The 22,242-nt window shown below is 53.9% G+C and overlaps 10 protein-coding genes and 1 non-coding gene across 11 annotated transcripts; 4 read left to right on the forward strand and 7 right to left on the reverse strand.

Annotated features, from left to right (window-relative positions):
- Positions 1-57: 57 nt before the first annotated feature.
- CC84DRAFT_1166682 (uncharacterized protein) lies at positions 58-1,359 on the reverse strand. Its single transcript, XM_018179022.1, has 2 exons — positions 874-1,359; positions 58-761 (listed from the first exon to the last, which is right to left on the reverse strand). Exons 1-2 carry the CDS (start codon positions 1,192-1,194, stop codon positions 240-242), a joined length of 843 nt encoding a protein of 280 aa, XP_018033250.1. The 5' UTR covers positions 1,195-1,359; the 3' UTR covers positions 58-239.
- Positions 1,360-4,022: 2,663 nt separating this feature from the next.
- Positions 4,023-5,394, forward strand: CC84DRAFT_936917 (uncharacterized protein). The gene is made up of 2 exons (XM_018187913.1): positions 4,023-4,375; positions 4,425-5,394. Exons 1-2 carry the CDS (start codon positions 4,349-4,351, stop codon positions 5,058-5,060), a joined length of 663 nt encoding a protein of 220 aa, XP_018033251.1. The 5' UTR covers positions 4,023-4,348; the 3' UTR covers positions 5,061-5,394.
- Positions 5,395-5,874: 480 nt separating this feature from the next.
- CC84DRAFT_t74 lies at positions 5,875-5,946 on the forward strand. The gene has a single exon. It is a non-coding gene; the product is annotated as a tRNA-Ala (tRNA).
- Positions 5,947-6,035: 89 nt separating this feature from the next.
- CC84DRAFT_1166685 (HAD-like protein) lies at positions 6,036-7,099 on the reverse strand. The gene has a single exon (XM_018179023.1). It carries the CDS (start codon positions 6,838-6,840, stop codon positions 6,145-6,147), a length of 696 nt encoding a protein of 231 aa, XP_018033252.1. The 5' UTR covers positions 6,841-7,099; the 3' UTR covers positions 6,036-6,144.
- A 96-nt stretch (positions 7,100-7,195) lies between these two features.
- On the reverse strand, positions 7,196-8,244 carry CC84DRAFT_1151047 (ubiquitin-conjugating enzyme). The gene is made up of 2 exons (XM_018176725.1): positions 7,984-8,244; positions 7,196-7,885 (listed from the first exon to the last, which is right to left on the reverse strand). Exons 1-2 carry the CDS (start codon positions 8,150-8,152, stop codon positions 7,554-7,556), a joined length of 501 nt encoding a protein of 166 aa, XP_018033253.1. The 5' UTR covers positions 8,153-8,244; the 3' UTR covers positions 7,196-7,553.
- Positions 8,245-8,380: 136 nt separating this feature from the next.
- Positions 8,381-9,633, forward strand: CC84DRAFT_1166687 (uncharacterized protein). The gene is made up of 4 exons (XM_018179024.1): positions 8,381-8,590; positions 8,640-8,785; positions 8,836-9,468; positions 9,523-9,633. Exons 1-3 carry the CDS (start codon positions 8,413-8,415, stop codon positions 9,268-9,270), a joined length of 759 nt encoding a protein of 252 aa, XP_018033254.1. The 5' UTR covers positions 8,381-8,412; the 3' UTR covers positions 9,271-9,468; positions 9,523-9,633.
- Positions 9,438-11,269, reverse strand: CC84DRAFT_1197962 (uncharacterized protein). Its single transcript, XM_018181544.1, has 2 exons — positions 10,743-11,269; positions 9,438-10,603 (listed from the first exon to the last, which is right to left on the reverse strand). Exons 1-2 carry the CDS (start codon positions 11,018-11,020, stop codon positions 9,661-9,663), a joined length of 1,221 nt encoding a protein of 406 aa, XP_018033255.1. The 5' UTR covers positions 11,021-11,269; the 3' UTR covers positions 9,438-9,660.
- A 1,197-nt stretch (positions 11,270-12,466) lies between these two features.
- CC84DRAFT_1178463 (Metallo-dependent hydrolase) lies at positions 12,467-14,790 on the forward strand (the record flags this gene model as incomplete). The annotated part of the gene is made up of 5 exons (XM_018180344.1): positions 12,467-12,549; positions 12,601-13,527; positions 13,591-13,976; positions 14,039-14,453; positions 14,505-14,790. The coding sequence occupies 5 exons, from the start codon at positions 12,467-12,469 to the stop codon at positions 14,788-14,790; spliced, it is 2,097 nt and encodes a 698-aa protein (XP_018033256.1).
- A 1,258-nt stretch (positions 14,791-16,048) lies between these two features.
- CC84DRAFT_1166689 (uncharacterized protein) lies at positions 16,049-16,334 on the reverse strand (the record flags this gene model as incomplete). Its single annotated transcript, XM_018179025.1, has 1 exon — positions 16,049-16,334. Exon 1 carries the CDS (start codon positions 16,257-16,259, stop codon positions 16,050-16,052), a length of 210 nt encoding a protein of 69 aa, XP_018033257.1. The 5' UTR covers positions 16,260-16,334.
- A 1,452-nt stretch (positions 16,335-17,786) lies between these two features.
- On the reverse strand, positions 17,787-20,593 carry CC84DRAFT_937247 (uncharacterized protein). Its single transcript, XM_018187915.1, has 3 exons — positions 20,183-20,593; positions 19,996-20,130; positions 17,787-19,939 (listed from the first exon to the last, which is right to left on the reverse strand). Exons 1-3 carry the CDS (start codon positions 20,289-20,291, stop codon positions 18,060-18,062), a joined length of 2,124 nt encoding a protein of 707 aa, XP_018033258.1. The 5' UTR covers positions 20,292-20,593; the 3' UTR covers positions 17,787-18,059.
- CC84DRAFT_937246 (uncharacterized protein) lies at positions 20,594-21,699 on the reverse strand. The gene has a single exon (XM_018187914.1). It carries the CDS (start codon positions 21,578-21,580, stop codon positions 20,897-20,899), a length of 684 nt encoding a protein of 227 aa, XP_018033259.1. The 5' UTR covers positions 21,581-21,699; the 3' UTR covers positions 20,594-20,896.
- Positions 21,700-22,242: the final 543 nt, after the last annotated feature.

A 22,242-nucleotide genomic window follows, 5' to 3' on the forward strand; every position in this document is an offset into this window, starting at 1 on the left:
CTAAAAGAGGCCGTTCTCGCATGTGATGACAAGCGCGGGAGCCACGAAAGGAATGAAGTGCACCGATATTTCTTATTGCATGCGAGTGTGGAGCGCCTGTTCTGAATGTAGACAAAAGAGGAGTCTTATACCCTACGTTACAGTGAATATCATATGCTCACAGGTAGTATTATACACGCCAAATTTCGCTGGCCCTAGATGCTTGCCAGTGGTTACCCGGTACGTCCCTCGACAATAGCCTAACTCCGCAAGCCCAAGAGGAAGCTTCCGCCCGACTTGCCCTCGCCGCCTGCGCCGCCATTTGGCAGGTACGAGATGTTCGGGTTCCTTGCCAACAGCTGTGCAATGTCCTTTTGCGTCTCGATTCTTCGGATCATGATCAAGCCATCACCGCTCTTTGCGACGGCCTTGCTGATGGTATCGGCAGCCTCGGCCTCACCCTCTGCGCGGATGACGTTCGCTTGCCTTTCTTGCTCTGCCTTCTCAACGATAAAGCGTGCGCGCTCCGCCTCTTGTTGTGCGATCTGCTTCTCCTCGACAGCCTTGGTAAACTCCTTTCCGAAGGTCATGTGCGTGATGGAAACATCTTCGAGCGCAATGTTGAACTCGCCGGCGCGCTTGAGGAGGTCGTTGCGGATGCGGTTTGAGACGGCTTCACGCTGGGTGATGAGCTCGGCGGCGTCGAACTGGGCGACAATAGCTTTCAACACTTCGTTTCCAATGGAAGGGAGCACACGCTCGTCGTAGTCGAGACCGAGGTTCTGGCGGCGATTAGCAATTGCACTTCAGATCCGCCACCCTCAAGCACCTATGCGGCTGCCGATGTTTTCGGCTTGCACGCCTTGATACTGAAGGCGAGTCAGACGAACTCACCTGGTAGATCTTGGGCAGCTGCTGCACCTCGGGACGGTGCAACACCCTCAGCGTGAGAGTGACCATCTGCAAGTCCTTGCTACCGGTCGTGGTGGAGATATTCCTCGGTCGCGTCCTCACATCGTATACGATTGCCTTCTGTAGCCACGGAACTAGGAAATGTGTGCCCTCGTTGACGACCTGCTCCTTCACACCGGATACCCTGTCGAAGATGACGGCGCGAGTTCCACCCTTGACATCGTAAATAGAGGCCTGCGCGAAGCTGATGGCGAGAGCGCCCGGGACGGCCCAGCGGAAGATGGACTGCGGAATTCCAGCCATGACAATATTGGTGGGAGTGTGAGGTGGCCGGCGGGATGGCGATGGCGATGGCGATGGCGATGTAGCTGTCGTTCATCGTCAAAAAGACGGCAGCATGGCCCGAGCTCTTTAGCGTTGTCGACTCCACACTGCACCTCCGCCAAACACCACCGCCAGACATCCCCGTCATCTTGGCATAGTTGTTTTCTTGATCGTTGATGTTCGTTCCCAACGGGCCTAACCAAAGAATTGCATAGTAAACAGCACAAGTCATGCCGACTGCTGCAACAGGCATATATCGGAAACGTGCATGATGCTACAAAAGACGAGCAAACGATGATGTTGAGCAGAGACATAGGTCGTCTTGAATACGTTTCTTACTTAAGAGTTATGAATAATCGTTGTTCAAGCTGATGAAAATTGTTGTCAAGCTAATTCAAACTATGTCCTGGCGACATGTCATTGTACAAGGTGGCATATAGATTGCCTGTGTCTCTGAACACGCAGAAATGGGCTTCATGGTACCGGCAATGGGTATCACAGAATTGACACTCGGCTACATCATACTATCCCCCAAAACTCTTACCCTTCCACACATGTGTGCTGCGCATCAGTCATACCGTGTACACTCGTTGTTTGGAAGTCTGCCCCCCGTCCATCTCAGAGTCTAAAAGCAAAAATGGCGCGACAAGCCGCGGGTGGCGCTAGGTCTGACCAGAAGCCCTTACATATCACACTACCACACGACTTCCATTTCAGCTCTGGGCAAATAGCTTCCAGGTCTTTATGGAGGGAGCATAGCTTGCGGTCAGCTCGCAAGAGCTTTGTATCACGATACTGTGAATTTGCAACACGAAAGCCGGGGTTGCGCCAGCAGGCTTAGCCAAAGCCACACCTTTCTATACCATCTTGGGATACGAATGCGAATCGTGGTGCTGATGTAGGCCTGTTTGTCTTGTGACAACCACAGTGGAAGGTGCAACCTGAGTGACTACTCACTATATAGGAAATGGCGGAAATGGTTGCGCTGTGTCAGTATGATAGTAGAGACAATAGATGTCTTGCACCCACAAAGCAGTTCATGCGCGCAAAATGATTTAACACTGAAGAGGACATGACCGGTACACTATTTGAGGCCGATAACAGTCGGTGGGACAAGAGGGCTGCGCCTCCATCAGGGCCCCTAAATCCCTTCACTCTGGAAGTCATTGCGTAATGTTAGCCCCGAGATCCCCCAATGCAGATACCGGTGTAGCAAGAGGCGATGCATTAGTGGGACCAGCGTTCACAGCAATACCGGTCAAATAAACAGAGAATGGCTGTGCTATGGAGGACGCAATCTCAAGCTCATCTGCACTAGCTTGTGGGCCTCTCGATTGTTGATACGAGGTGTGAATGTGGCTGTGCATGGAGCGCCAAATCCAATGCATATCCTGGCAATCCAGTCGCGTGCGAAAGTGCTGGAGGCCAGATTTCAGCGTCTACCATTCAGTAGATTGGGCTGAAGATGTAGAAAGGAGTAGCGTAAGTTCTATCCTGGCCAAGACTTATTACTCCCTAGTCACGTGACGGTGGCGACGGCCTCTCCGTAGGACTTCGTAATACTTGGTTGAGCTAGCTGAATGTCCAAGGAACTCGGAGTCCGCGAATTCAATCTCACATGTGGTAGCACGCTCTATTGAGTGTGCAATTTGCCGCAAGCAATCAGTGGTGAGTGTCGTTCCAGATCGACAAGGCGGCGCGCAAGCCGGATCTAACCTATACCTCTTCGCCGTATGAAGTCAACAACAACGTCCTCGGCATCGCCGTGATGACCAAAGTTCGGAGTGACCTCTGGTTGGCTAGTCTTGATGAAGCTGATGTGCTGGAGTCGCGATTATGCCAACCCGGAGGTCAATGCCACAATAATGCCAGTACGAGCTTGATTTCCTGGTAGTAGTGACAGCGAGTGTTAATTCGAGCAACTCGTTTCAACCTCCCCCGCACTAGTCACTGTCTGTCGCCTCAGCCCTATGGTAGGCGACCTCGTGCTCTTTTGGTGATTAGCAAGGGGTCCAGATTTCCACATTGCGGCGGGCTGCTGTGAATAGCTACAAGCTCGCCTCTCCTTGCAGGTTCTGGCGACGGCCCTCAATCGATCGTCAAGGGGCCGTGATCACGCGCATGATCGGCGGTGAACGCACGGGACGAGGGACGTTTATTTGAGATGTGAGATCTGCACTATTTTAGCAGCTCTAAGCCGCGAGCGCCTTGCGCGTTTGCTGAGAAGCCATGTACATCATGCTGTGGAGATGGTGCCTCGGCGCTGTTACAGTGCGGGACAACATCAACAAGATCGGAGCGAGGGCGAGGGCCACGGCGGTTATCGGGCTAGTTTGACAGGCGGAAACCACTACGCCATGTCTACTGCTGCAGGCTCGTACGTTGACAGCAGACGAGGTCTTGTCCCGGCATCTCGGGTCTGGTCCAGCGGATGCAGTTCAGGTTTCGGGAACTTGGCAGGGCGTCCGCAATGTAGCTGAGAGCCTCGCATCAGTGCCACCGCGTCTCCGCAATGAGGGCGCGGGCGCGGAGCTCTGTCTCTGTGGCGGGCGCACAAAAGGAGAATATGCGAGTTGGAGCTCCAGCTCGCCGTTGCTTCCACCTTGCGTCGGATCTCGGCTCGACCCTGATTCGGTGGCCCTAGCGCACCCTGTCAAAAACGCCATCGTCCACACACCAGCTGAAGGGGCCTCCGACCGTCACCACAAGACGCGCAACAGCGCTGAACCCGCCATCGACTATACTGGTTACGGTCTGATGCCCCAGACTTATTCTAGAAAACATGGTTGCGGCGCAAGCGGAGGGAGCTGAAAGTCCTAATTTTTCGCGTAACATCTCAAGTGTGGTCGCCGCTTCACGTCGCAAGTCCGCGGTCAGAGCATCGCAGTAGAGGCTGGCTTGATCATGTTTCATGTAACAGGAAGCCGGGCGTTCAGGAAAGTGGCGGCACTGCGACGCCAGCGGTAGCTCTACGGGGACGTGTGGAGCTTTCACCATGTATATGTGACCTGAACGCTGCTTCCTCCGCATCTTATTCCGGCAACCACGTTCCCGTCCCTGTATCGACCCGACAGGCCTTCCGCTGCAAGAATACTTGTGCTGACTCTGACCGGCGCATAGAAGGCTAGTGCTTATGCAAACGGTTCTCCCGTCTTTTCATGTGAGTGTATGAAAGCGCGTGGGTGCCCGTTGCACTGACTGGTTGGCAGAGCGGATACTTGCAGTCCACCACACCTCCCGCATGCACAGTTGATCTTTCCAAAGCTTCTGTGTGGTCCTTGTCTTCTTCAGCATCTCTCATGCCTCCTCAACCACCGATAATTTCGGATCGAAACCGCATCCCCAACCTTTCGGCGACCTGCCAATATGGACACGCCATGCTATCAGAGTGGCTGCTGTTACTGCTGGTCGTCGTGATCGGGTTGCGACTGGCTGTCATAAAGTACTCGTCAGGAAAGAGGAGGACGCCCGACTCGAAGATTGACGCCAGTATCACCGAGAAATACTGCCTTCCATATCAGGAGGCACCGCAACCGGATATGCATTCAAACGCGTCAACAGGAAGCCAGGTTCAGCAAACTGTGGTCTTCAAGCCTACATATCCTTGGACGTCTCCACCTCAACCTCTGCCCGGACCATATGACCCTCGACTGTACCCTCTACCGACCATTCGGCGTCATTCGTTCAACCCCTCCGTCGAACAATCGCACGACGTTGCCGCAGCTTCTTACACTCGCCGCGTCTCGCTGAATAGTCTACCATCTGAGAATGGTACGCTTCGCGGCACAGTGACCGTATCCTCGCAAGGCTGGAGAAGGAACCAATGGATCATTTCTGGAGAATGAAACGCCCAAATCACCGATCGAACAACCATCGCCGAGCAGAGTCATGGAGTGCGTTTGCGCCGCAACCACACTGCCGCATATCACGTCATCTGGGGCCACTAATCCCACAACACTCCGCATTCTGCAGTCTCACATGCATTCAGGCCCTTATTCTTGAACTCGCTTAAGCGTGGGCTCAAAGCGACATGTTGTCTGTTGCTTCGCCGGAGGTGGCTTCCGCTGACTAGCTGAAGAAGTGGGGCGGCCCAGCTCGAGCCCGAGCACCTACTCGCAGCGGATAGCGGGAGAGTCGCGTGCACACTAGATGCGCGGATGATTCCACGATCGTATTTGGAATCTGGAACTCCGTTGGTGGGCTATGGGTGGAGGTACTGCTCTGTAGGGTCGCATGCCCCATAAATGGCGTTGTATGACTGGGTTCGATAACTGCGAGGCTGGCTGATGCATGTGCTATACAATCAATATATTGCTTAACGAATCAATGTGACTATACCTCCTGATCAATATCGGATGGGAAGTTTGACCATATGCAGAGCTTCTCCAGTTGTTGTTCTGCGGAGATGGTCAACTCGTGCAGGTAGGTGGTGAAGACATGGATGGTCTCGCTTCGCGGGTAGTGCGCACCCCGGTGAGGCTAGTATTATGGGTCTGGCCCGTCCACTGCTGGCCTAACACCTTTTTGAAAGTGAAATCGGAGTGTATGCGTGCCGAGTTGAAGCTGTGTTTTCTGGAGAAGACGTATTTTTTGTTGCTATATAGATATTATAAATGGAACTGATCACATGACAACAACCACTCCAGTAGGAGTTGTTAGGGGCGTGTAGCTCAGTGGTAGAGCGCCCGCTTTGCATGCGGGAGGTCTAGGGTTCGATCCCCTACCCGTCCAGAGAGAGAGTATATCGCACGATCGCGCGATATTGTCCCAACTTTTTGCTCTCGGTCACTGAAATATATCACGTAGTTACTACCATGAATCCATCACTTGCTGCCTTAATCGTATTGCTGAATGTGTTATGCTAACGACTGAGAGGCCGCTCTTCAATGCTAGATGTATCTTTGGATGTTTTGTCGCTGGATTCTTTGCTCACAAGAAGTCTGCCAACGCTTCATCCAAGCTCTTACCCTCCCTCAACGGCAGCACATCGCCCTTCCTCTCCAAACCCACATGATTATTCCACACAACCCTAAACCCCGCCTTCGTCGCCCCTACAACATCTCCCGCACTGCCAGCCACAAAAAGCACATCCTCAGGCCTCACATCCTCACCCAACAGCGGTAGAATCCCATGGTAGGCCTGCACCGCAGGCTTATACCACCCCGTCTCCTCCGCCGTGACCGCCGCGTCAAACTTCCACTTCCCTTCTCCCTCCTCTTCAGCAGCCCTCTCCGCACTCCTCACAGCCGCATGCCCCAGCTCCTTCGAGCAATTCGTGACGACCCCAAGTAAATACCCCTTTCCCCTCAGCTCCCTCAACACGCGCCCCACCTCCGGCCAGGCTTTTAAATCCGTCCAATTCCGAAGCAGAGCCTCAGGTGCTGAAGTTGGCAGTCCAGATTCCGCTGCCGACCGCGCAACGAGCTCCTCGTAGGTGCTACCCGGCCCGTAGACGGTGCTGCCGAAAGTGACTTCGAGGTATTGCTTGCGCCACTTGCGACCTTCGAGGGAGGTGCCGGTGGGCGTGGAGGCGTCCCAGATGGACCAGGAGTCAAGGAGGGCGGTGAGGAGGTCGAAGATTATGGCTTTGGGTTTGGGTTGGTGGGGTTGTCGGGTGGTCATCATAGCAGGATGAAGAGTTTATAATAGCGTTCCTGGTGCTTGGTCAAGAAATGCGATAATCTTGAAGAATTGTTGCTGGAAGATATCCTGGCACGATGACTGGCTGTACAGTGCCTTTGTATACTACGTCACAGAGCCGGGTTATAGTAGTTTTCCGGCCTGCGGAAAAGGTAGGGTTGCTTATCCGAGGGCGAACCAGGAGTGCAATGTATGTAATTTTAGACGTGTGAGTCTGAAATCCATCTCACGTCGTAATTCGTCGTGCTCCCTCAAGACGTGGGGCTTCGAAGGTCAGCACCTGCTCGAAAAGTATCCGAATCGGATAAACCCGGAGCTGATTGTGGTCTCCCTTACTTCGCACGCACATTGATTCTCCGACCTAGCGATTATGCGTTACGGTCGTGCTTCAGCATCATAAGCAATGATATGCTTGTTCTGCATGCGTGTCAGCTAAGATATCCCAGTGGGAATGCTTCTCAAATGCGGTTTCTCCACGCGACCCTCAATTCAATCTGGTTGCGGAGCCCGAAAGTATACGTTTGAACTCTGGATATCATATCGGCCATGTGTACCTCATCCTCCCGATCGCTAAAGGGCATGCAACGATGCTACCACCACACACGCTTAATTCACAAGTTCCCATATCAACATCCTCCCAGATCCACCATACCATACACTCCTCGTCCATCGTTAATCGTCCTCCCATCCTATAGCAACTACTGCCTCCTCCGTCCGCCTTCCCACCTCTCCGTCTCGGTGTAAAACCTAATCAGCGCCTCGGCACCCACATAATCCTCCTGCCTAAACAACTGCGCAATATCGACATTCAGCGGGCTATCCGGCTCAGCGCTCGTGAGCAACTGATGTATGCTCGTCATGGTAGTGGTGATGGTGTACGCGGGCGTCCAGGATGTCTTGAGCAGATCGAGACAGATCTCGCCGGTCTTGAAGTCGACGTTCGGGTGGCAGATGGGTGTGATAAAGCGGATGGTGGGAGGCGCGAGGGGGTATGTGTTCGGGATATGGATATCGAGGGCCCAGCGGCCGCCTGGGGGTTGTCAGGACGATGGTCGATAGCTAGGGATAGGCATTGCGAGACGGAGGAGAGAGGATATCGAAGCACATGGGAGGGGAGGGGAAAGCTACCTTCGTATGCAGTGCCGGGCACGCCCTTCATGACGGCCCTCCAGTGCATCAATTCATCGTCGTCTATGGGACCCAGCTCCAGCAGCGCGTCGTTGGGGTCCGACTGGTAGCTCTGCAGCTCCGTGAGCAGGCGCTTGGTTGGCGACTGTACGCGCGATGAGCTCGCCATGGTCTTCTCCGGAGTACTACTGCGCGACAATTGAAGCAAAGGTTGCAGTGCAAAGCAGCACCGAGCCGCGCCCAAGGTCAGCCAGAGCCAGATGCTCGCCGGCGGCAGCGACCAGCCCCCAGCCTCGGTCCCGCGCTCCAACCGCGTGGTGCACCGCGCTCGGACCCCGCCTCCGTCACTGATCCCTGTCCAAACTTTCGAAGAGCTAGCGAGCGACAATCGCCGAGCAGTCGCAAAGCGCAGACAACGAACCGAAGAAGATGGCGCCCGAAGCCGTATTGTCACACCTGCACCGCGCGGACGGGTCGGCGACCTACACACACAACGGATACTGCATCATTGGCGCCGTCAATGGGCCCATCGAGGTGCTGCGGCGCGATGAGATGCCCGAGGAAGCGACCGTCGAGGTCAACGTGAGGCCGGCCGTGGGCGTTGGAAGTGCGTATACGCAGGAACTAGGTGCTTGCGCCGCTGATGATGAGGAAAGGTCCAAAGGAGAGACATCTCGAGACCTTACTACATAACACACTGCGCAGCGTCATCTTGACGCGGAGTATACCACGGACGCTCGTACAAATCACCCTCCAAGTACGCAGTCTGCCCGACGAAGACAGCTCCACTGGTGTCAGCCCTGTAGTTTACATTCCATTCCTACGTAGAGTACCAAAACTAACGCAACGCAGAGCCTCACACTCCTCCCGCACCTCCTCCACACCGCGCTCCTCGCCCTCCTCAGCGCGTCCATACCCCTGTCCACAACCCTCACCGCCGTGCTCATCGCGCTTCCTTCTACAAACACCCCCACAGCGTCCACGCAGCTGCTTTCGCCTACTGCAATTGAGCTGCTACGCGCAAAATCTATACGTTCCGCCCACGTCTTCGCCTTCTCTGGAGAAGGAAAAATGCTACTGAATGAGAGCGACGGCACATTTAGCTACGAAGAGTGGGAAGAGGCTGCTGAGGCGGCTGCGGAAGTGTGCTGCAAAGAAGACGGTGGTGTTGGTCTGGCGGAGGGCATGGAGGTGGACGGTAGGGAAGGAGAAAACCTGGATGACTGGCTGCGGAGTGTCGTACGGACCAAGGTGGATCATGAGCAGCGGTGGAAGTCTGCGAAATGAAGCGCATGCGTAATCAGCGAAGAAGGATGCGCTTGACACTGGCTACAGCTGGCTACGGAGCTCTTGCTGCCTTGCACCGGTCGGGAATGATCGGTAGCACGAGCGAGGAGCATGCCCTGAAGCAGCTTCGCATAGTTGCTATACATGAGACACGTGAAGATCAGCTGCAGGAAGAAATCATGCTAGATTAAGGATATGGTAAAGATGCCTGAGGCAACCATGCTACGCTACATGCTAATTTTCGTTTTCAAGATGCTGAACGCTGAAACCATACGATGCGATTGCAAATCCAAATGTCCTTAAATCATCAGGTCGTAAGTCGTAAATGCCTTGCCATATGTATTTCAATGCTGCGATGTCAGAATGCTGCGGTCTCAACATGATGCCATCCTAGGCTTCTTCCATGTTCCGTACCACCACTTCCTCAGCGTTCTTGATGCTTGCGGTATCGTCCGTAGCCTGTTCGTTCAGCAGCGCAACCAGAGCCTGTTGCGCGTCCCAGTCCGGGATCTCCCACGTCGTCACCTTCTCTTCTGTCTTGCTCTCTACCAGCTGTACTGTCCTGGCTTGCTGCTCGGCCTGCTTCAACCACCTTTGCCAGGCCGGCGTATCTGGACAGGCATTGCTCAGCCGCACCCAGCCTATTTGCTTTGAGACGACAATTGCTTTCCACAGAGCTTGTGTGAAAGTAGGACTCTCTGAAGGGAAACCCTTGGCTGACTGATTCGAGTCCGAAAGGCGCTCGTTGGTGACGGTGTAGCATGAGTAATCCCAGTGCAGCTTTGCCGGCAAAGCCGCGACTATCCAATACGATGAACCCAGCAGCATATACGATGCCGCCCACGCTATCTGCGATTCGATTTGGGCGTTGGCGAGGCAGATGACGCCGCCCATGAGCATGATGGTGCCGACCAGGCTAAGAAGGCGATAGGCTGGTCCATGCTGCAGGAGATACTGGATAGTCTCCGGTGCGAAATACAACTCTCGAGCGACTTCCTCAGGACACCGAACGATCAGGAAGCTGCCTTTAGGATACCGTATAACGACGTCGCCCGGGGGAACATTGCCCTTCTTCGATCTGCGTTCTGGCAGCTTGAGTTCCCATTTGTTGCCGTAGCCGATGAGGGAGGACAAGAACGAGAGAAGACATGTGGCCACTAGGGACATGCCATCCTGACGCCAGATCGAAAGTCCAAGGAGGACGCACGAGAGGAAGAAGCCAAGGAATAGGACGCCTGTGAGGGGGGCGATGGTCCGGGATTTCACAAGGCTTACTCCAGTGCGTTTGATGCGGACAACGCGCACGGAGTGTGCTGGGAGGCTGTTGGCATCACTGCATGAGTTCAATCAGCTCAAGTTCAGTTGACGCCAGATTTCAAGAATTGCAGAATCTACCAAGACATGTGGCAGTGAATACGCCTCACAGTGCTTCCAATGCTTGCGGAAAAGAATGATTGGAGAGAAACACTCACCAGACAATGTTGCCAATGTGATTGATCGTATCTTTGTAGTTGCCTGAGTAAATACCAGTTATATGCCCAGGGACCGGTTCGAGTACAGTAGGCCTGGTTGGTCTCATCAATGCTTGAGGAGCCGGGATTAAGCGTGGAAGGAAGATCCATTTCGAGAGAGTAGAGACTTGGGCATTGGCAAGCACGGAACCCTCGCCCAAGATAGCGAGGAAACCGACAATATCAAGTTGCAACTGCTGCAGTACGGTTTCTCCATTCTCGGCCTGGAGCCAGAGCATAGTGCCTGGGAGGATGAGGCGGTGGAAAAACTGATTGCGGAGAAAAGTCAAAGCGCCGGGCGGGTACGAAGAACAGACATGGGTCAGAACAAGCGACTTGGAGGAATGGCGCAGCGAAACGAGGGTATATAACGAAACCAAGGGCCTGAGGCTGCGATAATGGACGCGTAAGTAGGAATACTGGTGACAGATTGATGGGAAAAAGTGGCGGGAAACACGAGAGGACCAAGACGACAGGGCCTCACACAGACGTTTGGGGGCGGCGATCCGAGGCGGACCGGTCAGTGCTCGAGGTCCAGTTGCTCGATTCCAGCCTCACACAACAGCGTCCTAGCGCCGATGCGGGCCAGTCACAGTATGATGCCTGAGGCATCCGCGCTGGCGGGGCATTGCTGGCGACCGGGAAGAAGAGGTACGACTAGGCTACAGGAAAGCGGCATGGGCTGGAGCGAGGCGCAGGCATAGCCTCAATTCTGTGACCGGAAGTCAGAGCAGGTTGCAGGCCCAAGTTGGAACATCTTTCTTGCACCAGCGCTTGCCGCATCATCGTTGAAACCACTGCGCCTTCAAGTTTCCGCGACAGGAAGGAAGCGTGAGGCCGTCGCAGCTTCCTCCGCGCGTGCGCTGCTTACCCCACGCCCTACACCTCGCCCAAACCTCAACTTGGGTGCACGCGCCAGCCTCGTGACACACTCACAACCGCACCGCCCGCCGAGCATCTTTTGCGACAAAGTCCCGCGCATCGCCAGCGTGATTGCAGTCATCGGAGGAGGAGTCCAGTGCGCGCAGTGACCATGCGCTGATGTATGTGGGCGCTTCGTTGCGTTTTCTCTTGATCTTCAGCCACGCGATGCCCCTGTCCAGATATCTGGGCTTCTCCCCTCGAGCGCATGTGCTATCGCGACCCACAACAAGGCCCAGGCGGCTTGTGCCATCATCTCTCCATAGCGTCATCTGTTCAGACCGTCTCTCCTAATCGCCTCCTTCGTTTCCTCCGCCGTCACATTCTTAAGGCACCAGACTTGTGATTCAGCCTTTAGCACTACCGTGGGGCGCAGCATCGATGACTGTGTCCTTCGTATCTCCACAATGGATGCCATGTGGATCATGTACTCACACTTGCAATAGGCCAATATACGAGCCCGACTATACCAGAATATCTTGGTCTATCTCCCCCGGACAATCCTTCCACTTCTAGCTTCACATTTACAGCCTTGGGCTACCATTTTTTGTGGATCTTTCAAACCCGTTACAGAACTAGAAACAGCTGTATCATCACTCCTTGACCGGTGTACCAACCAGCGGGCCAGGCTACAGTATTGCATTCACAGTCGGTGGCGCAAATAAGTGTTCCCAATCACCGGGTTTGTTTGCTTGTCGGTATTGTGCACTCCTTGTACCGGTATGAGAAGTCGGTGATAGAGGCGAATGCAACAAGCTATCGGCATGCCTGCGGACAGCGATTCAAAGTCGTCGAGCGAGTCTCAAAACTCATCTCAAGGGTGGCTGTCCAGGTGCTTGCCTACCTTGTAAGCAACAACAATGTTGCTCCTCTTCGAACTCTTGCTGATAATGCATAGATCTGTACGTGACAGACGAGTCCCTAGTCGAGGGCCGGACAGCGTAGGAGAACCCTCTGCTGACTCAAGTGAGAAAAAGAGGAAAAGGAGTTCGCTCAATCCAAACAGCCCTTCCAAGAAAACAATGGCCTCAACCAGGTCGCAGAATACGGCCAGTGATAAGAACGAACTTGACACCTATCTAGAAGTTCGCAATGCCCTGATAAAAACGGAAGCCGAGGAAGCTTGGGACTATGCTGCAAGTACATCTGACCTCGCTCCGAAGCAGAAGCAAGCTGCAGACATAATCCGCCTGATTCGAGAATTCGAGCGCAGATACATCTTTGGAAACATGCCATCTGAAGAAATCCCCGCAGATTGGACCTTGGATATGGGTGGTCAATTTCTCACCAACAAGAGTCGTATCGAGAAACAAAGCATTGTGTTCCAGATCTCAAAGAAGGTCCCGAAAGGAGCATTATTGCACCTACATTTCAATGCAGAACTGAATCCTGAACGGCTACTTGAGCAGGCTCGAGAGATGAGGAATAATATGTATGTCTGGAGTATTAGACCTTTGATTACCGAACAAGACCTAGATGAGACCGAGATCGTGTTCAAAATTGTACCCTCAACCACCAAGGATTCAAATATTTTTGATAAGCAATATCAGGGAAGAGGAAAGGTGAAAGGTGTCGACGGGTCTGTTAAGGATAACTGGCGACACCCGGAATACTCAGACAGGGTATGGATGAAGTGGGAAACTTTCCGTCAAACCTTCCCGGCGAGGTTCGCGAAGAAATATGACAAGAAGGAGGCAGTACGAACCGACGACGGCATCGGCGAGGAACCGGCAAAGGTCCCACTCGACCCAGCAGAGAACTGGATATTATCGAAGATGGTGTTGAGTGAGATAGAGGCATATGAACCCTCGCAAACAGTTAACGGGTACGTTGATCTTGCAGGTTTCCCTGCGCTGATGCGATTTATTTACTGACCGCTTTGTTCCAGAGTTTGGGCTCGGTTCAACCAAGCTACGAGATGTTTCAAGGGTCTGCTTAATTACAAACGTGTGTACGAATGGTATATCGGTAAAGCGATCGACCGGATGATTGACGAAAAGGTCATGTACGCTGAGCTTCGACCTATGCTTTTGGACAAATTCATTGAAGATGATGATGGAGGGCGAGAAGTGAGGAATGCAGAACAGATGCAACTAATCCTGGAAGCCGTAGAGCAAAAGCAAGCAGAGCTCAGAAAGGCTAACAAGGAGCATCTGTTCCCGTTCGGTCTTAAAATCATCTATTGCACACCACGCTCTATTCCAGAGAAGATCATGGAAAGAGAGATCGATGACTGCATAAAGTTGAAGAGCCAGTTTAAGGACTTGATCTGTGGTAAGTAGTAGAGCCACGCTGAGCTACACTTAGCATCAGTGTTGCCCACTGACAAAACTTAGGTTTCGATCTAGTCGGTGCAGAGGATCGACCCAACCACATCGGCTTCTATCACAAACAGCTGACTCGTCTGCAAAGGGAATGCAAGGAGAAGGATCTCGAAATACCCTTCATGTTCCATGCTGGTGAAACACTTCTCGATACCGGAGGATCAAGCGATCCCCAAAACTCTAATCTCTACGATGCCGTGGCATTGAACTCCAAACGAATTGGGCATGGCTTTGCGTTAATGAAGCATCCGCATCTCGTGGAAAAGTTCAAGCGAACGAAGACAAGCAAAGGCATATGCATTGAATTGTGCCCTATCTCGAACGAACTCCTGCACCTGTGTAGAAACATCAAGGAGCACCCTTATCCAGAACTTCTTGCAGCAGGTATCCCCTGCTGCGTGAACAGCGACAATCCTTCCCTTTTCAGGTTCGTCACTGCGCTGTCATTCTCCAACCTGCGTGCTAACTGATCCTCTAGTAATTCAATGTCTCATGAATTCTATCAGATCATGGTGGGCTCGCCTACCATGTCAGTACACAGCTGGAAACAGCTCGCTTTGTGGAGTCTGGAATACAGCTGTCTCAAGGATAAGGAGAAGGAAATAGCCGAGGGACACTTCAGAACCGCCTGGGCGGAGTTCTGTGACTGGGTCGTAGAAACATATGGAAATCTATTCGATTTCTCCGTTGATGGCCAGGTGCAGGGACTGTCAAATGACCGGGCACAGAAATGGTACCAACAGGAGCTCCGCGTAACTCATTAGGAATATCATATGGAGGCTTAGACGACAGAAAGAGAGTTCTTGGTCTCCTCCTGCGCCATCCGTAGCTGTGTAGACATCAGCTCTGCCAGCTGAACTAGAAGACTTGCGTCAGTGGAGATAAAGCGAGCGTGTCACAATGAGGTACCAGCAAGCAACGATTTCAAGTTGCATCGCGACGGTTGAGCCTTGCGGCTTGCACAATACCGTGAGGATCTGTGGTGTGTTTGAATTTTCCCTATCGATCCGGCTGGAGCATTTAGTCATATCATGGTACAGTTGATACCTTCGGTACTGGTATAGATGCGGTAGAAGGTATTACAATCTTCTTTTTTTTTTCAATGAATCGATGAGCTTGTATTGCTATTTTTATCATGTTTATTATACAGTGGCTTACGGGAGTCAATTCAGCCAGTACCTCGGAAGGCACGACCAAGGGCGACGAACACATTGCTATGCAGTAAGCCTACCACCAGTACGAATCAGTCGTCCCGCGGGACCTCACTGACAACGGCGTTGGGAACTTGGTGATGCGTTTGTGCGCTAGCCAGCCCATTTATCGTTCGCAGTGTACCTCATCTTCACTTCATCGCGCACGTGGAGCTAACCCATTAGGTACGGCTTGATATTCCAACTTCCTCGCTAGACACCACATTTGCCAGTTCCTCAGTTCTCTCAAAGATCCTTTTTTACACCCACAGCTTCGCCGCCTTTTGGCCAGCCAATTTTACCAACGAATTCCCTCGCTCCTTCTGCTTTGACGCACACTCGACCTGAGGCACGACGAGCCCGCGCACGCAATACTCAATGCTTCGAGTCGTTACACCCTTTCTGCTGCCTCTTCTCGCGGCGAGTGTCCCTGCTTGGTCTCCCATCATAGGCCTTGGTGCCGACGCGCCAGCGGGGTACTGCATCGAGGGTTATGGGCTATGTGAGCTTCAATTCACACACTGGCGGAAGACGTCGCACTAAAGCCCAGTGACAGTCAGTTGTGCAGGTTCCGTCAATTGTACGGGACTTGTGGGCGAGGTTTCTTGCTGCGAACGGTGAGTGGAGCGCGCCTTCCCTTCACCGTTTGCGACACTGACCACGTCCCAGTTCCAAGGAGGTCGTAGAGTATAAGCTCAGCAAAGGCAGGTGTGGATTGTAGGTATAAAGCGACCTCGGTCTCGGTATTATATACACTGATACCAGTGCAGCCGAATCAAAGAGGCCAGTCTAACGTGCCTGACAAGCATCGCCTGCTCACCATTCAGCACCAACTACATCGCTAGCATCTCTGTATCCAATTTACACCCTCCAAATACAGGCTTTGTTGCCCCCTCACATGCAACGACCTGGATGAACTCAACCGTCCGTGACCTGCGAACGCGAACGGCTACGCTCCTAACAATCACTCCAACGTTTACGTCGTATGCTACGGCATATACCACGGCATCCCCATCGTCCATAATCGCGAAATCTGCGTCCATGGTTACTGCAGTATCTTCGCCAACCCTCACTACAGAAGCTCACGCCGTCTCTCCACGGTCTTCAACCACGGAAGTGCCGTCTCTTTCATTCGACGACTTACAAGATCACAAGCCAATGGAGGGAAGTACTATTGGAAAAATTGTCGCCGGTGCCATAGCGGGTGGTTCTCTCCTGATCCTGGTGCTGTACCTGTTGTTTCGCCGCTGGAAGACCCGCAGAGACAATTGCAATCCCAAAAACCGTGGAGTGCTCCCCGGGCCGCGGCTTCCCACAGGATTGAATTTGGCTCCCCCAATTTATCGTCGGGATGAAGATGATGGATGGCACACCCCCCCGAGGAGTGAGGGCAGCCACCCCGTTGGAGATCTTGAAGCAAATGGCGAGCAGCCCGACATCGGATTGCAATACTACTCGAAGTCTACCCACCCTGATAGGGATGGCCCAGTATCATTGGAGAAGACAGTGGACGAGCCTTTCTCTAACGTTACACCTTCCGGCTTGCCAGCTCGACAATCTTATGCCCCAAGCTCTCCTCCCTGGTCCACAGAGAACGACAGCAGTACTCTCCATTCGCGACGTTCGAATGCTACGATCCACTGGCCTCTACCAAAGTCCACAGTCTCCTCTCCAGCCCTGCTGATGACCCGGGAGCCTCCAAGCATCAGTCCCCTGAGTCCCTTGAGCCCATTCGGAGACTTTGAAACGGTGAAGGCAGAAGTCGAGGATCATATTGAGAAGGAGTACCATCGGCAAGATGCGTACAAGAAGCTGAGCGGGGAGGTCTCAGACGTTGTACTCACGAATACGCCAGGCAGTGTTTCCCGCGCTAGGCAGAATATGACGACCGCTACGCAGGCTCCAAAGAAGCCTGGCAGTGTCGCTCGTGCGAGGCAGAATATCGAAACAGCGCGAGGAACTACAGAGCAGCCTCGGCGCGAGGTTGAAGCCCGCCAGAACATGGGCGGTCTGCGAGACTTCATTCGTCAGCTTGACGCACAGTGCGATGACGAGGAGACCAACGAGACGGGCACAGTGATTAGGCGCAAGAGCAAGCGTGCGCACTGAGCGAGCGTGCTCTTGAAGCAGACAATCTCTGGAGCGACAAGAAGACCAACGACATTGGACGCTGCGTGGAGCAACAGGCGACCGATCGACCAAAGGTCCTGTACGATCTGCGGTCACCAGGGAGCCGGCTGGGTTTCCTGTGCATGATTTCACGAGTAGCAGAAGACGAATATCACGAGCATGATCCATTCATCATGTAGAGTAGTGTACTCCAAACGAATATCACAAGCGAACAACTTGACTCATGCACATAAGAACATCCATTACGAGTGACATAAGTAATACATTTGGTCAACGACCATCAAGCCATCCATTCAGCCAGCCAGCCAGCCAGCCTCCCTACGAGGCAGCACAACACAGGCACATCCAAAGCGAAAAAAAGGGGGGTATATCTCGCCAACAAAGCCAAAGCCAACGAGCCGTATCGTGGCGTGACGTAAATGTGATTACAATGCCGTAAGGAGTGGGTATCCAAGAGGTATAAAGAACGTAAAGACGAAGAGGTAAAAATAGCGGCGCGACCGTCGTCGTCGTGAATTGAATAAACCGGGATATTGTGAAGGGCATAGGATGAACGCTTGCAAATGTGGATGCTAGAGGTAAAGGGGGGGTATACGGAGTAGCGCCGAGAGAAGCCGTGGGTGGAACCAAAATTAGGTACAAAGAGTGGGTATGGTGTAATGTAGTACGGTGTGGGTAGGTGTGCGCTTGACTCGAGTCGACTCGACTCAAGATCAACTCATCATCATTAGCCTGGTGCGGCGCTTCTCGAGCTTCTGCGTCCTGTTGTTGCCGCCGGGCCCAAGGTAGTTGTTGCGCTGGTTGACGGTGCTGTAGGCGTGGCGCTCGCAGTAGTTGCGCCCACCGATCTCGTAGTAGTCGTCGCGCAGCATGATGCGGCACGTGCTGCAGCAGAAGCAGCGCGGGTGGAATTTCAGGCGCTGGTCGGTCTCGAGGTACTGGCCCTCGATGCCACGATTGCAGGCGCGGCAGAGCGAGCCGTTGAGCTGGTGGTAATGCTGTCCGCAATAAGGGGCATCGTTGAATACGTAAAACTCTGCGGTGGGAAAGGGATCGCGGCAGGTGCGGCAGACGAAGCAGGCCTTGTGATAGCGGCCTGTGAGACGCCCAGAAGAGTCTTTGATTGATTTGCCGATAATCTGCTCGGAGCAGCCGCGACACCTCCCCTTGCCGGCGGTCGTGGGCCGACGGTTCACTTCGCGTTGTGGCTCGGGTCCTAGGTTTCGCGGGGGTGGGTTCGTCAAGCCTGGGGTGTTGAGAGCAGGATCGCGGATCTGTCGCGGCTCTTCTCTTCGTACGGTGGAAGAAAGCCCCCTCTGGATCGCGGGATCAATGGGGGATTCTGGAGCGCCCATATAAGGCACTTTCGGTGCTTGTAGGTAGCGTTCGGGGCTCCTGCCTCTGCGGCTTTCAGGCTGGGGTGGCGCTGGCCTCGGATCCAGGAACATTTCGGGGCTCTGAACTCTGCGAACGGGTTCGTCATCGGGATACTCTAATCGACCAACCTTCGAGGCCTGACGCGAATGGCTGGCTTCGGATATAGGTGGGCTGGATCTGGAGCTTGCTACGCTTCTGAAGCCAGAGCTGGCGTAGGAATCTTCCGACAATCCGGAATCTGAAGGTGTGTGCACAGCGTCGCTTGGGAAATCTCGAGCGTAGTTTGGAACGGGGGGTTTCGATAGCGAAGGCTCGTAACTGCGCGACGAGAGTGTATAGTCGTTTCGAGTGTCGATATCGGTAGGCCGTCTTGGAGGCGGTATACGGTCGGCCGGTCGCGCTGGAGGATCCACAGCATCTCTCGTTTCCTGTCGCATGGGGAAAGTCTTCGATCGACTATCCTGATCGAGTTTCGCCGGCGCCAGGGTCTCGTTCTGTAAACGTGCTAGGAAAGCATCGATGCCTTCAGGCTCTTCATCTTTTGGTGGAGGCGGCGGTGGTGGTGGCATCGCAGCGAAGGGTCCCGCACCAAGTCTAGGTCGCGAAGGCAATCCTGAGCTGCCGTTCGAGAACACTGAACCGCGCGAAGCACTTGACGTTGTTGACAACCTGGAGTTCGATGCTATGCCGTTACTCCTGACACTGCCCTGAGTGTTCGTCCTTTGGTGGCTGAAAGGTGTCCGACCTTGACTAGTTGGTCGCGGGCCGTTGGATGTGCTTGGTCTGCGGTCACCTGTAAATGGGCCGCTGGATGTGCTTGGCCTACGATCACCTGTGAAAGGACCAGGCGCAATAGTATCCATCCTCTTCATTATGCTTTCTCCTCCATTGATACGTGGGCTTAACGGCGCAAATAAAGGGCTCGGTTGTGCGTAGTTCTGATCATACGAGGGTGAAGGCTCTAGTCTGTCGCGAGTCTTTGGTCTCGCATTCGGTGGCGTAGCACTGCGGGCAGTCGGAAAACGAGGAAAGGCGGAGTCCAGGTTGGACGACAGTTCTTCAGGCGAAGGAACACGGGGTTGTGGTAGAGGGCTCGTTGCGCTGCGGTTCATTGGGTAAGGCGACCTTCCAGATCCAGTTGAAAGAGCCGATCGACTTTTAGGGTCGCTGTAGCTGCTGTCAGGCGATAGGTCCCCTGGGCCTAAGAAGGGTTTATCTATTGAGGTCAGCAATGCCTTCGGTAGTTGCGACACCGTATATTCAAGCACTCACTAGCAGCAAAAGGGTCTATTCGTGGAGGCGGTGGCATGCGAGCGGATCGCGACTGACGGTCCGGTTTCTGGTTCAATGATGAACCGCCAAACGTAGCTGCGCGATCCAGCTTCGGTGACGCCGGGCCTTCATCTTCTAGAATAATGATTAGAGTCAAACCCTCAAGCTATCTACGGGCTATTCTTACTGAGAGAAGCGGGAGCGCAGACATGGTCAGCCAGTTGCGAGATTTCGATGTCGATACCGCAGTCTGAGCACTTTATGGTCGGCAGAAAACTCAGGCCATCGGTAGCCATAGCTGCCCTTCTCGAGATTGAGATCCCTCAGTTGATGGTAGCTCGCGCGCAAAGTATGTGAGGATATGTGTTTCCACGTCCAGCGTTTTCCTAGAAGACAAAGTGTTTGGGAGTAGGATCATGGATTGGGTAGACGCTTGCAACGCCGAGTCAGGGCAGCTACGGTAACAGTGCGCGCCGAGACCAATCCCTGAGCATTCGAAGAGCCGAAGTGTGTTAAAGCGGATAGTGACTTGCTGAATGGAGACGGGCAATGCGGAAATGATGCTTGAAGCGGGCCTGATGTGAAGACGGCCGCGGGAACTCCTCAGAGCGGTCTGAAGACGTCTAGCGGACGACACCCTGGTTGGAAAGTCTTTAGCCCCGTGGACGATGCTCGCAATGTTAGACCCGACGAATGATGAAGTGAACAATGTGGTAGCGAGAAAACCAGACAAATGCACTATCAAAAGCCTGAGTCGAGGCAATCAAAAACGAACGAGCAGGCGACCACAGACAAGCTCCAACTCGAGACACTTTGTGAGCCCTGCAAGGAAGCCGCGCTTGTCCCTGAATGTGGCGTTGGATGTCCTCAGATAACGGCTTGTGATTTGCCGGATAGGTGTTCAGGAGTGCACGGAGCTCCCATGATGCGGCGGCCCACGCGCGCCAGAAACTGGGCCAGAATTGATGAAACAGCGCCCATCGGATTCGTGCCGCGCTGTGTGTCGCACGCACTGCTGATGGCAATGGCTGTGTGTGTCATCAGACTGCGCGCCTATTTTCGCGGCTTTTCGCGGCGGACATAGAAGACGTTGCTGGACGAGCTGACTTGAGCCGAGCACGCCGCACAGCCGGGGGATAGCGTCCATGCTCAGGAGAACCATAATCATTAAGCCATCGATATAACATTCGGGTATGATTGGAAGTGTGGCAGATCGCTGCCTCTTTGCGCGATCGTCGTCGAAGGGACAACGCCTCCTGCATGAAAGGCCGCCGCCTGTTGCGCAACTTGTCGTGTGCGCCGATGGCACGAGATCTGGCGGAACTGAACACGGCGAACTGGTCTCAGGTGCGCCGCGCGCCTGTATTAGCGCCCGAGGTTTCGGACGTCCTGGTGGGCGGATGCGAGCGTGAAACTCTGACGACGAGAGATCCGAGGTCGCTGCAGGTCGATGACATGTTTCTCTCGGCCGTGACGGCGCTGGCCTGGTGTCTTGACCGTCTTGACAAACGTCGCTATTGCTGTGCCTGCAGGCTGCTGTCAACCGCCTAGGCTCTGCGGGAGCCCGTGGACCCTGCGCGGGCATGCAGGCCACCTCCTAGACAATTTGCTGGCCGATGCGAACGACCTTCCATTCGCGACTGCCATGGCCCACTTTGGAATGATGCTCTCGTGAAATCCCGTTGAATCCTTCAGCCAAGCTCGTCTCAGCAGCCAGCGAATCGCCCCAAGCTGCACTCGGGGGTTGGAATGGTATCAAGCCGCCCTGCATTGGCGTGCTTGGCCATCTTCGCATTGCAAACAGTCTTGAAGCCTGCGAGGTCTCAAGGTCGTCCTGGAAACCGGCTGCAGTGACGAGAGAGGTTTGCTTCGAAACAACCACCGATCGATCGAGGGACAAACACAGGTCGTTTATTCTGTGCAGTGCAAACGGAACACCGACTTAGAAGACGCAGCGTGCTCAACGGTTCATAATCGACCAGTCGGAGGCGTGTTCCTGCCAAGCGGGGCACGGCTGTACATGTAAACATCGACCTGCATGGCGGGGTACCCTTTGCATCATGTCCAACAGGAAGTAGGAAGTAGAACAGCGACAACGCACCGCTATGCTACCTGCCCAAGTACACGAGCACCGACATGAAGTCCGTCAGACAGCTGGCATCCTTCTGCGCGGGACGCTCCGGAAGAATAGCTGCTGGTCCGAGTGATTTAATGAGGTGGGCTGAGGAGGTTGCTTGTAGTGGAGAA

Source organism: Paraphaeosphaeria sporulosa (assembly GCF_001642045.1).
Source record: "Paraphaeosphaeria sporulosa strain AP3s5-JAC2a unplaced genomic scaffold CC84scaffold_8, whole genome shotgun sequence".
Classification (NCBI taxonomy): domain Eukaryota; kingdom Fungi; phylum Ascomycota; class Dothideomycetes; order Pleosporales; family Didymosphaeriaceae; genus Paraphaeosphaeria; species Paraphaeosphaeria sporulosa.